We start from the raw sequence: 14359 nt of genomic DNA, 5'->3' as shown, positions 1-14359 counted from the left end.
TGTTGTTAGATTTTGAGTTAAATTGTTTTGTAAGTTCTGTATAGAACTGTTAGATCACGTTCCACATTGTTCAAAAGGTGGTAATCTGGTGTCATTGATGACTGCTGGTGAGAATAAAACCTTTGATAAGAACATGCTTTCCCTCAGATTATTAGGGTATAGTGAAATTAAACTGCTCCTATCTCCTTACACATTTATTGCCCTGTCATTACATCCATCCCCAAAACAGACAAACATCAGTTCAAGTCAAGCATCATTTTATTATGAGATACTCAAATACAACAGCATGAGTGCCATGATCCACTCTCAACTGGAAGGCTGTAAAGCATGGACTAACTCACACAGTTTCATACAGGTTGTGTGTGTGTTGCATACAGTGACCTTCTCACATTGTGCTTCCTGTAAGCAGAAGTTTAGAAACAAAGAGTAACAATTGTTCAGTGCAGTTTGACACTGAGGATGGATTATCTGAGAACAGAAACAAACTCTTTATATTTAATGTTACATTGAGAAAAATCTTTTGAATTATGTTTGCCAAATCAATCATCCCACTGTTCTCATCTACTGCCCAAATACCAACTTTTACTCACTGGTTGAAATAAAACCTCAACCAAAAAAGGCAACAATTGTCACAAGGAATGTCTTTATTTAAAGACAGTTTTGAGTTGTTCAAACTCAAAATGATAACATCTGTGCAAGTTCTCCCTCCTGATCAAATGAGTTTTGGTTGTCTGACAGTTTGGTCTCGATTTGGTGTTTCTAAGCCCTCAGAGCCCGTACAGCACAACATTTATTCACAAACCTGGTTAGGGGTCAGATTTCTGTTTAGATTATTGCTCTTGGTTCTTCAGGGTGGGGCCCATGGCCCAATTTTAAATGCCAAAATATTCAAATGTGACACAGGCAGTTAAAGCTGCACTAATCAACAGTAGAGCCAAAGCCCACAGAGAAGGATCAGTTTATATTGGGTAGTTGTTTTGGTTTTCTGGCCCTTAAAATCAATTGGTTATTGCAGCTTTAAAATGACATTAGTTATTCACATAGATTTCTGTAACTGGCAAACACTTTATTCACATTAACAGCAAGGACAGCCCAAGAATGACCCAACAGATTTACATGTGAAGGTATAATCACTGACTACGTTTAGATGCACACTCATTTCCCACTATTATACAGAGAATGACAACATTCCACATTGGATAAGGGTCATGTAAACAGTGTATTCCGTTTAGATATTGATAATTAGGTCTTATTGTAGCATTTTCTGATTAAGACGTGGGACGTGTCAATATTATTCAGGTTGTAGAAGCCTTCTTTGGACATGCACACAGCGCATTCGGAATATGTGTCTCATTGGGGGTTATTTACTGCTGTTTCCAGCTCTGTGCTTTGTAAACAAACCAACTAGCCAACAGTTTGTGAGGCTGGGGTAGAAATGCATGCACAGAAGTAAAGCCAATTATTTCTGGTCAGAAGGAGAAACAGGACTGCTTTTAAACATCACGAAAGACTTGGATATTAGAAGGTTTCTGGGAGTACAAATATAACAAAGCCGACCTCTTCAAGGTGGTTGAATGGATGAAAGAGAGACGCTGTGTTCTCACAGTTGAACAACCAAAAAAATCCTTGACACAAAGAGGCAAAATGGCTCAAGTGGCTCTGGGTGTTCCAGTTTTACTGCAGGTTGAAAAAGAGGAACATTTCTTTCACAGTATACTTCCCAACAGACTTTTATTTTGAAATGAGAAAAGCAAACTACTATTTATAAATATGGAGAAAAGACCGGGTTATGTTTTCCTTTTCTGTTTTTATTTTCAAAACCAGGTTGTTTTTCATTTTGGTTTTTAGATTTTTAGTTTTCTGTTTTTATAGATTTATGTTAGCAAATGGCTCATTTTCTGATCTTGGTTTTCCTATTTCAAGACAAAAATCTGTTGGTAGCAAAGTACAAGTATAGAAAAGGAAGGAAAAGGAGGGAAATTCCTCTGTAGGTCGTATAGTACGTCATTAACAGTTACATTAACTTGAGTACGCACAGCATACATCAGCATGTCTCATTATCATTAGTCACGTAAACAGATTAGTAGGAATATTGTCTTTCAGTATAAAGGCAAAAAACGGAATATTTTGCGCATGTAAACATTGAGATTGCTGTAGTGTGATTGTTCTTATTTACCTTCACTTGACTAATTCCATCCACACAGTCAGTGAGGTTTTTTATTCAGAGTTTTGTGTCAGGCTCTGTTGAGCAAAATGAAGCAGTTGATTCACTTTCTTTATATTTGATCTTTTCTGGACAACACTGCACTTCACCTTTTAACCTCTGTGCTGTACAGAATTTCAAGTCTAGCCTTAAATAATGTGTGCTTTGTTAATAGGAATGGAAACTATAGACATCACAGTATAAATGGCTGGCTGCACTCACACTGTCCTTATGATTTAAAATTGCCCTTTGCAAGCAAACAGGCATATAGTGCTTCAGCAATAACACCACACACAAACACCCACAAAATTGTCTGACACACAATGTTACATAGAACTGTCTCACACAGGCATACCATGCACACAGGTAGACAGCTGCAACTTATAAACCCCGCCTCCAAATATGGTAATAATTTGTTACCGCTACTTCATCCTCTACACGAGCGCACACACAGACACACCTTGTCCAAATGATCTAGACACACACTAATGCAAATGTGCTGAGAGCTTATCAAAGTCAGGCCTAGAGGTCAGGTGCCATGAAAATAAAGCACAGCCCTGAATCTCTGTCAGTGCACAAATGAACCACTCTGAGCAGCAAAGACAGGAAGAAGACGGACAAATGACATCTTAGATGACAGAAAATGGGAGATAAACCAACTTAATGCTGCTTTAGCTCATTGGTAGAACCAGATGGCAAGTGAGAAGTAAGTGTTGCTGAGACTTAAACACCCATAAATCATGTAATGCAGTGTCAAGAAAACCCAAACTCAACTACATTTTGCTGCATGTGCAGAAGACTGTTTGGATGTTGCCGTTTCTGTGAGCACAGGTTCCCTTTAGTGTCCACACACAATAACAGAATAATTCAAACAGATGGGAAGACGGATTCAAATCTGACCTAATACAGCTTTAAAAGCCGGAAGAGTAAGTACTAAAGACACTTGTTTGAAGACAGACCTAAAGACAGGAATGGAGGACTCTGAGGCCAGGCGGGAAGAAATTGGAGCTGAGCATGAAGGCAAAAGGAGCAAGGAACTTCATGCATCCCCACTGAATCCCTACAGGACAGAGGCCCCTGTCTGTCTCCTGTTTGACTGGAAGCTAGTGCAGGTTGTGGCAAGGCAGCTTCAACTTATTCTCAGCTCCGCAATATGAATATAATAACTGGAAGAAAATCACTTTGGGCTCAGGATCGCCCAACACACAGAGCTCTTAAAGGCATCTGATTCTGCTCTCCACCCTGTCCCCTCTCTGTCCCTGCTGACCAACACTGTGCTCAGCAACAGTACTACAGTCCACAACCAACACAATAATCTAAAAAAAATAAAGTAATGAACTGATTAAACAAACAAACAAAAAAAGAGTTGTTTGCCTTAGTTTGCATATTGTCGCTGATTGGTAGAAAATGATGTCCATGTCAGATCATAATGACACACTGGAATCTTATGTCCCATGATGCTGCCTGACTGAAGTGCTCAATTCACGTCAAACTGGATTATGTCCCTAAATGGTTAACTCTGGCAGTGAGCATTAACTATGTGCACACATTAGCACACATCACATTAGTAGGGTGTTATATTAACAGTGTGAAATGAAGACAGTGTACCAGGATTTTACTTTTGTGCGTACACTACTTCATACAGGTGGCAGGTGTCTTTTTTCACCTGCATAGCACACACTTAAAGCTGCAGTAGGTAACTTTTGTAAAAGTAACGTTTTGCCTTATTTGCTGAAACTTTCGCTACATCCTGACAGTAGTACATGAGACAGATAAACTGTGAAAAAATCTGGTTCCTCTGGCTCCTCCTAGTGCTCCTAATGGCACTTGCAAGAATCCACTGGGCCAGAAAGAAAACAACCAATCAGAGCAAAGAAAGATAGTTGATTGTTGAGTCTCATTCCCAGGTTGTCAAATACAGATGCCTGGAATAAGACTCAACAATCAACCATCTTTAAGACACTAACGCAAACCATCTTTCCTTTCTAATTTTTTTTTTTATTATAAAAAGTGACCTATTGCAGCTTTAAATTGGAACAAAAACATAATGCCCTCTGCACAGAGAGAGAAAAACTATCTAAGCTAAAGATAATAATATAAAGGTGAAATCACTGTGTAAACAAACAAAAAAATTATGCTTTTGCATATCCTAGAGCTCAAGATACTTTTAGGATTACAACTAAAATGAGCTCCTTCTCAAAAACAGGATCAGCATGCAGCAAACCACCCGATATTATATAATTCAGGTCAACAGTAGCCTCAATAAATATTTGAGTCTAATATTTAAACACTGCTAAATATTTAGGTTAGCACTATAGACGCTCAGAGCTCTGTGGATGCAGGTTATTTCTTAGACTATTAATGCTTATGTAATCTGAACTGCCCAAGTCTTAGCAGAACCAGACTCAGACCTGCAGGTAACAGATATCGTCAAATTAGAGCCCGACCGATATTAGCCGGTAGCAGAAATATCAGTATCGTATCATTATTGATGTATATGTTTATGGCCTGTGTGCTTTGTGGCCAACAGATTTTAATTTTGAAATGAGAAAACTAAAATTGGGAAAATAGCAGTTTCTGTAAAAAACAGAAAATGGGTAGTTTTCTCCAACCATTATTATCTCATTTGTTTTTCTATAAAGTATTGGTCTGAAAAGTCCCATATCGGTGGGGCTCTAAATCAAACGCTGGATCAATTAGTTATTCTTAGTCATCCATAAAGGCAGGGCAGTTACATTATACTTCTAAGGTGCAGCCATCAATAGAAACCGGCTTTGCCCTTTTCTATGTAAACTACAAACACTAGAAACCATAACTTCAACCAATAACCTAATGCTAACATTAATGCACACCTAACACTTCAGAATCAGTACCGCCCTCCAGTACGTGATACAAGATGACGGACAAACCAATAAATGTAGCATTTATAAACTGATCATGTAGCAGTGCATTTAACAATGGCAGTGTGGCTTTAATAGACGATTCAGTGGATGGTCAGTCGGTAGAGTGACATAAAGGTCATATTTGGTTTGGTCTTGTATCTACTCTTAACTTTGCCTTTGTGCTTCTCTGTTTTATCACCTGCTGTTATCGCAGCTCCTGCAAATGTAAAACTTAAGGGACAAGGCAGGACAGAGATTTGGAAATGAAGTGTCAGTTTAGGTGTGGAAGACCATGTGATGGATGTAAGGATAAAAACCCTCACTATTAAATACTAGCAAACGAAAGTGTCATTCTGTTATATTCACTGAAACCTTCACCATATCCTGACAGTAGAACATGAGACGGATAATCTGTGAAACAATCAGCTTCCTCTGGCTCCTCCTAGTGCTCCTGATGGCATTAGCAAGAATCCACTGGGCCAGAAAGAAAACAACCAATCAGAGCAAAGAAAGATAGTTTGATCGTTGAGTCTCATTTCCAGGTTGTCAAATACCAACGTTTTGGATGGGCGGCTTGAAGATAGTTGATTGTTGAGTGTCAATGCCAGGGAACCAAAGTGTACTTCACAATAAACTATCTTTCTTGGCTCTGATTGGCCAAGACCAGCACTAGGAGGAGGCAGAGGAACTTATTTTATACAGATTATCTGTCTCATGTACTACTGTCAGCATATAGTGAAAAGTTTCAGCAAATATGACCGGGTGATATGGCCTGGTGACACATACATAACTGCAACGGCCGCCGGTTGAGTTTCTGCTGGGGACCTTTGATGCTTATGATTATACGCACACTCACTAATACAGAACCCTTAAATTTTTCAATTCTACGCTCGCACAGTATTTAAATACCAAGTAAAGAGCACAGCTTACACTCACACTCACTTGTCACGCATTATCGAATACAAACCATGGAGTGAAAATCAAACTTTAAACTTAAAATAATATCTTGACTTTATCAAAGACATTTTTTTGCACCAGGTCTTTGACAAACAACAGGATAAATGAGGGAAATGTCACAAGTAACTAACAACACTGACCATCACACTTGCGTACCACAGATTGCTAATTTAAAAAGTGCTGTGTAGTCAAGTGGTTGGAGTCCAATTCAAGTTTCAAATTTAGATTCTTTTAAGCCAGTGACGCCTTCAAGTGGAAACTTTGGAATTCACATTTCAGGCACACATAAAGTTTGTAGAAAAATAGGAATTTTTTTGTAGTATTTTTGATAAGACGAAACTGCAACTTGTCCTCCGACTCTAGGTTTTTATATTTTTAGTTGCAGAATTTCAAGGTGTTCTTATAGAGGAAGGAGTAACACATTCAATAAAAATAGGTCTCAGACAGAGGAAGATTAATGCGTCTGTAAGCTTCAAATATTCTCTTCTTCTATATGAATATCTAGTTTCTCTCACATACTTTAATCACATTTTCCAAGATGGAGCTAGGCTCTATGTTTGTGCTCTAGAACATGAGTGAACAAGCTGCGGCTCGTCACACACCAGACTTTAAAACAAGACTATGGAACTTTTAGAGAAGAGCTTCAGCATTTAGCAAATACTGTGAGTATAGCATATACTGTAGCTGATGCCAGCATTGTCAGTGTCTTTCCACTTTATGAAGAAACTAAAACAGATCACTACTCCATTTTATTGTCTCTTACAGTCCGGCTCTGTTACTGGGTGGGACTACATCTGCTAGAAGGGAATTATTCTCTAAGGCATCTGCGACGGCTTGGGCTACGTAAGGAATGGGCGCGTGAAGTTGTAGCACAACCTGTTGTTATAGCAGCATTTTGGTTAGTTAGCTAGCTTGAATGTCATAGTGCACTTGGGTAGAAATCGCCTAATGTTTCAGCGTGACAGAGTGGGCTTGATGGGTACTACATCGCCACTGTTATCAAGTGGAAGCAAGAGAATAAAAACCCAGAGAACAAAAGAATCTGGTTCTCCAACAAAAGGTACATTCCACTGCAGCAATACCACGCTTGCTGACCCCTTGGTGCTGCTACCCAACATCATCACGCTTCTTCCTGGACTCTATTGGTAAAACTGTCCCAATATAACCAATGATATCATTTTGTTGGTTTCAAAAAGTCTTCTTATCAAGACTGCACATTTTATGACACTTCTGTCCACATTATTGATCCATAAAATTCACTACATTGTCATGCAACTAGCATTTCTTAAAACTGACAGAAACAATGTCTGATGCCTCTGTGATGTTGCGGTCTACCCATGAATCCACTGGCTCATGCTCAGTAGTACTGAAAGAATCAGTTGAAGCACTAGATGGTTGTATAACATTACACTTCATCTGTCTAGTTAGTACAGTAGCCATCAGTACTGCACATTCTTTAAAGCCACTATGTGTTGGAAAATGTCCAACTTTAGTGAAAGCAAAACATACACCACACCAGTTCCCACCAGGATTGTCTACAAACAACCTACACCATTAGAAAAATTGGAAAGACGCTACACAGTGGCTTTAAACCACTCCTCACCACCATTTCACTCATACGTCAGTCATTATTTTCACCATGTGCTCCAAAAGATTTGTTCATGTGCCCTTTCAGTAAAAACACAAAACTCACTGTATGTCCTCATACACAGGAGCATAATCAACTAATGATAAAATATATTCTGAGTACGTAGACTTGTGTAAATTAAAAAAGCTACAAAGCATAAGGCTACAGGACAGGGCGCTGGGAGCCCTTGGCTTGCTCAGATAATGGCGGAGAGAGAGTGAGCTGGTAGACGGCTCACTCCAAACCAATCCTCCCTGAAACCAAGCAGAGTATACCTGTATATCCCCTAGTACCACGCCGTTTCCTCTCATTAAATGTTCAGCATAACAAACATAATTACTATCATTCCTTATTTAACAACAGGATAGGACGCTCATTTATCTAGAGGAAATCTTCAGTTGAGAGGGATTTTGTTTGTCATCAGGATTTGAAGTTTGAGACATATAATATCAGTGTTATCCTGCTACATGTTTCTATTCACATCCCAGACTCAACTGACGAGATTAAGTGTTTCACTAATAATTTATCGAGAGAGATCAAACTACTTAGATATGTAGAACTACTTAGTAACGTAGAGCACAGATTCTCAGATCATCTGATGAGGGCTTTTGCTCTAGCAACCCTCATCAGAGAGGAATTTTCTTGTCTCGATTACACATTCTTTAGTGTGGCTAATTTCTATTGAATGAATGAGAGTAGGTTTGGAAAACCAGAAGAGGAGCCGCTGAACCCAGACCACAGACTATCAGCCCGAGTCATTAAATGAGATGGATGCAGGTCACCTTGAAGCAATACATGGATGTGCACTGGTAAGAGTAGTGTACACAGGCTGGAGGAAGCAGAAGTTTAGTGTTGGTGTACACTCCTCACAGCTGAGTTCAATTTACACTCTGCATGAAACACAGAATTTACTGTAGGAAACCACATGATCACATGCAGAACATTTATAACTGAATCATTTGAGCTGCAGGGCAACCACTCACGACTCTGTGTTGGCTGTGGTTATATTTATAGGGAGAAAACACTCTCCACCTGTGGTGCCCTATGCAGTTGTGTTTTATTCATGCAAACAGTGCAGAGGTGTAAATTGAGCTTTAGGACTTCACTGCACCGTCTGGTACAAGTAACCTCTTTTATAGGCGCTGAGAGGATAGAAGGTGGCCACAACAAACTTCCCATCAAAGGTGCGGCCCGTCAGCAGCCTCTGAGCCTCTTTGGAGTCGCTGGAGTTGGCATACTCTACAAACACCTAGAGGACACACAAAGGACATGTGGGTGAATTAGTGGGGGAATGACTGAATGTGTGTGCGTAACTCGATGTCCACTGGATATCACTGTGTCGCGCTCTGGTGGAGCCATGTATGTGTTGCAGATTAATTCAAGTGTTGTTTCGTTCATTAGACTTTTAGGCATATACATTTGCAGCTCTTTTAGATGAGTTAACAGCACACGTGTACCTTACATGTCTTAAAAAGTGATATATATAAGATTGAAATGATGAAAATAGGAGCAAACAACTATTTGCTAAGTAAAGATATAGTGGAGTCATGGTGTGCTGAGCAGAGGATGACGTCACAGTCCCTCTGCCTGTGTTGTTCTCTCAGCCTCTTTGTGCTTTGTTTACAAATGCAGTCTGGCTCGGTTCCTCCGTTTCCAACTGAGGGGAGCGACTGAAGCAGCTGTTTATCTCATTTACGGTGGTGAATTAAGGATTTATTTTGACCAAACCAGAGTTGGTGAGTGTTGGAAGAGTGGAAAGACTAACAAAGACTGTTTTGATGAGTTTTATGATATGCAAGGTAAAATTACTGTTTTACTGGTTTAACAAAAGCTCTATCTCTGTAGGGATCCTTTCCATAATGTTGTCAGGCACTTAGAATAACAATCGGAGCCTGTCAGTGGCAAAAACAAACAAACAAGAACTTTTAGTAGACATATTTTGATGGGGGTGTTTATGGCCAAGAATTAGCGGACATTAAGCAGCAGCCATTGTAGCCCATTGAAATAAATGTTAGTTTTCACTTTGAGAAATCTCTGTAACTCCTTGCATTTTCAGTTAAACTGAAACGCCTGAGAGTTGAGAGTCTAACCTGTCCTTTCCCTGGGTTCTCCTTGGGGATGAGCAGAGAAACCACTGAGCCGTACTTCTGGCACTCCTCTTTCATGTCCTCCAGGATGTCTGGGAGAAACATTTACATTTTTTAAACTTCCTTAAACGTCTTTACACACACAAAGGAAATCATTAATTCAAACTGTAAAGGCAGAAAAATGAAAAATATAGTGTTATACCTTCATACTCTTCTTCATTGTGCAGATGGCTGTCATCAATCAGGTTGAGCAGACGCAGGACAGGAGAGGGCAGCAGAACCAGGTCCTCAATGTGAGGAGCTGACACACACACACACACACACACACAGACACAGACACACACACAGACACACACAGACACACACAGACACACAGACACACACACACAGAGAGAGATATGGTTCACTGAGAGATATGTTAATCTTGGTGGACGTCTCAAATATTGACACATACCGAAGGGAATACTGAAGAATGGACTCAGCAGGGCAGTTTCAGCAATGCATCTCTGCTTTGGGTCGTTGAGAAGCATGCTGCAGACACAAAGTAACAAGTGAACTCTGTGAACTGTTACTACAGGCAAACATTCCTCTGATTACAAAAGAAAGCAGGCCAATGCACAGTACAGTACATAGCATGGTAGTCATATCTGAACAATTGGAATTAGTCCTTACTGCTATATGTGTGAGAACATACCTTTTGATAAGGTCTCGGAGGTGATAGACAGGGATGGCAGGGCACACCAAACTGTTGCTGGCAAAAATGTGGTCTACAATGGCAGCACTGTTATCCTAAAGGAGTGGAGAACAGACAAAGGTTCTGCTCTGTTTGATTTTTCCTTACTGATAACAGCTTAATTAAGTCCAATTATTATTAATTAAATATAACTATTTTTCCTGGTTTCTTGTTTTATATATTTTTATTCCATATGTTAATGCATGTCAATTTGTTAACTCAAGGCTAATTGTCATACCTACAGCTACAAATACAGATAACTTTCCTTCACCTTTACATTTAACTACCTTTTTAAACCTGCAAACATTTCTTTAAGGTTTTAAATAACAGCCAAAAAAACTCATGTCCATTAGAGCTGCAACGATTAGTCAAACAGTTGTCAATTATTAAATCATTTTGATAATTAATAATTGTTTTGAGTCATTTTTTAAGAAAATGTGAATATATTCTGCTTTCTTTAGTCCTCTATAAATGAACTGAATATATTTGGGTTGTGGACAGAACAAGGACATCACCTTGGGCTTTGGGAAACACTGATCAACATTTTCCACCATTTTATGACATTTTATGGACCAATCAACTACTTGATAAATCAAGAAAATTATCAAAGATTATTTGACAATGAAAATAACAGTTAGCTGCAGCCTTAAAGTCCTTTAATCTTAAAATCTATATGGCCTCTGAACATTCCTAAACAGAATTAGATCTTGCTCAGTCAATTATCCTGCTTTTTGATACTTTCTGATTCCATTAAATCATTTTGCTCAAGCAGAGCTTCGCCATACCTTCCACTCCTGCGAGCGGACGGTGTCTTTGAGTTTGATTCCTGAGAACATCTCCAGCAGGATGATGCCCAGGCTCCACATGTCAACGGCAGCTGTGCAGCCCGAGTCCCCGTCCATCTCCACCCCAGCCTGAGCAAGGCTATTCTGAAGCTCAGCCTCGGGAGCGCGATACCCGTCGGTCTGGATGTACTTGACATCCTGGAGGAGGTGGGGCAGGGAGAGAGTTAGAAACACATTCCCAGCTCTTCTTCTAATGATCTTCAAATCCCCAGACACACCCACCTGGTTTCCCTCTTTGAAGCTGAGGCCGAAGTCGATGAGCTTGAAGCACTCGTCGTCAGCGCTCCAGAGGATGTTGCGTGGCTTCAGGTCGGCGTGGACGTAGCCTTCCCTGTGAAGGAAGGCAAGAGCCTCCAGGATGTCTCTGGCACAGTGCTGGACAAGCCACATGGAGTGGCCCTGCTGGGGTCTGCCAAAATATATCAATCTATGAAGTTGCACAGAAAGCTCAAGCTCTCCTAAATACAGTAACTCTCCAATAGTTTTGAGTTATTTACCTCTGTGATGGCACGTATGTAGAGTACTGAGACAAACCTTTTTTCTTTGTCAACAAAACACATGATCACACAGTTCCTCTGTGTGGAAGGCAAAAGCTCTAAGCATTAAGCTATTTTCAGGCCACAGGCTACCACACAATGTGCTCTCAGATGCTAGTTACTTAGGTACATTAGGTTAACCTAATGTAGTCTAATACAACAGTCCTGAAATAATCCTCCCGTGTTAAAACTGTTTCACAGAGGTTCACCACCTCTGTGACACAGTTTAACAGTTTAACTCTCAGAGGCTGCAGTTCGTGGTGCTGTTCTGAAGTGTACTGCATTATACTGACTTCTATTATTTTATATGAATGAGGGTAGGCTGCACTGAAACCAACACCTCTCTGCAACTTGCAACAGAGAGTTATAGTGTATGAGAAGCAGCGACGTCACTTACCTACCACCCTGGGTGCCACTGGTGCCTCTCACCAACAGCTCGGACACACTGACATCCAGGAGCTCCAGCAGAAGACAGCGGGTGGTGACACCCACACAGCTGTGGTTGGTGAACACCCCATACAGCGTCACTGAGAGAAGAACAAATCTGTCATTACAAACAGCTTGTCACATTGCATTCACATTTCAGAAAAAGGAAAAGGGACCTTCCTGCTAGGCAAATACCTTTAACTTCAACCACAGCATAATATGATCCTCATGATGTACACGTATGTTCCACATGAAAATAATCAAGACCACCGCAGAACTGTTAGCATGCACGCAATCCACTGTATTTGAATGGAGTTTTTACAATAGGTTTTATGAGTGAACTACTGCCCACCATGATTATTAAGCAGAACACTGTAAAACGTTTTAAAGCCTGGTGGACTGCACATATGGAACAATCTAAAACTAGAATACAACACATTATATTCTATGTAATGAAGAACATGGGTGGGTGCGCTCTTTGGCCCTAGTAGGAGCAGATTCACTGTGAAACTTTCTGTCTGTCATTACATCTGTCTAGTCCATTACATGGACTATTCGCTGTACTTTTTTGAAAAAGAAACACGATGTTTACTGAAATGAGATCCTGTCTATCATCAGGGTTCCTACTCTTTTTAAGAAATCATTTCCAGGACCTTTCCAGGACATTTTAAATGACTTTTCTTGACAATACAGGTCAGCACTTGCTTACAAATGGTCATAAAATGTACTGGTAGGTCTAGAATTTACACATTTAACTCCTGATTTATTCCTCTTTTTTAATGATGAAGGGTTCATGATGAAGTAGGTTCATTGCAGGTAGGGGTCAGTTTTCTTCTAACCCAGGTTAACACAGGTGATCTGAGTGAGGGGCTACAATATGACAGGACAGCATTCATTCATCAACAGTATTTCCAGCACATTTGGTCATTTTAATCAATTTCCAGGTGTTTCCAGGGACTGGAAAACAAGTCTTTAAATATCCAGGTTTCAGGGTTTTCCAGGATGCGTGGGAACCGTGATCATATGCAGAATTAAAAAGCAGACCATAACTAAAATGGTCTTACAGAATATTCTACAATGTGTATGCCACTGAGGACATGCAGGTTCATATTAAATGGATAAGATTAACAATGGAACTTGGAACACAAACACATAAGGGTTTGAAAGCATTAGCCACAGGCTCCTTTCTATGTGTTACAGTAAGGCTGATAGTAAGTAACACTGTTGGCCTCCCACACGTTTTATAGTAAAATAATGTCGTTACCGATGTTTTTATGCCCCTGGATGTCTTCCAGCACGGACCTCTCCTTGTGATACCCGTAGTCCCCTCCCTGAGTGTCGGCCTGAAACTCCTTGACAGCGGCGGTGCTGGCTCTGCCTGAGCTGACCCGGTACACCGAGGCCGAGACTCCCTGGCCGAGCCGCGACTGGACGGTCCATAACTCGCCGAAGATCTCGAACAGTACCGGCTTCATGCTCTGGTCTACGCTACCCTGCGGCGACATGATGCTGTCCGGACGAGGTGTCTGTACCTTTGCGCTCGGTTCGGAGGAGCCGCAGTGAGCCATTGGGCTGACGGGAGACAGGAGGAGAGGAGCCAGCTAGTTGACAGGTGGGAGCAGCTGCAGGAGCATTGCAAACCGGGGCTCTATTATCAGCGCCGCATAAACACTACCAACGACAGCTAGCAGACAGTCCAGCTACACCCGCAACCTTGGTAAAACGAAGCACGGAGCTATCTCTGCGCATATCAGACTCACTGAGGCTGTCCGAATAAAGCCACTATAGTCAGCTGACAAAAAGTTGTTAGCTAACGTAACTTAGCTGCTCAAATGGCTAAATTAGCCACCGAGTTTGAGCACGAGCACAAACCACTTCCACGGCGCGCAGTGAAAAGCTTCCTCCATAATACACCAGCTCTTGTTACGACATTTGTATCTGATAGAATAACTTTATGAGGTGTAGCTGTTTTAACTACACTAAAGTTTTGCCTGAGATCAGGTTGTTGATATCAATCTTACTTCCGCTTTCCTACCAGGTTTGCGGTGCATCTTGTCCTGCAG

At 40.7% G+C, this 14359-nt stretch overlaps 1 protein-coding gene across 1 annotated transcript; it reads right to left on the bottom strand.

Annotated features, from left to right (window-relative positions):
- Positions 1-240: 240 nt before the first annotated feature.
- On the bottom strand, positions 241-14338 carry uhmk1 (U2AF homology motif (UHM) kinase 1). Its single transcript, XM_051377715.1, has 9 exons — positions 13561-14338; positions 12268-12397; positions 11557-11743; positions 11275-11472; positions 10451-10545; positions 10211-10287; positions 9959-10057; positions 9760-9848; positions 241-8918 (listed from the first exon to the last, which is right to left on the bottom strand). The coding sequence occupies exons 1-9, from the start codon at positions 13862-13864 to the stop codon at positions 8772-8774; spliced, it is 1326 nt and encodes a 441-aa protein (XP_051233675.1). The 5' UTR covers positions 13865-14338; the 3' UTR covers positions 241-8771.
- Between the last annotated feature and the right edge of the window lie 21 nt (positions 14339-14359).

Source organism: Dicentrarchus labrax, unplaced genomic scaffold, assembly GCF_905237075.1.
Source record: "Dicentrarchus labrax unplaced genomic scaffold, dlabrax2021, whole genome shotgun sequence".
Classification (NCBI taxonomy): Eukaryota; Metazoa; Chordata; class Actinopteri; family Moronidae; genus Dicentrarchus; species Dicentrarchus labrax.
Note: the sequence above shows the minus strand (reverse complement) of the source record. Positions and strands in the feature narration are given on the sequence as shown.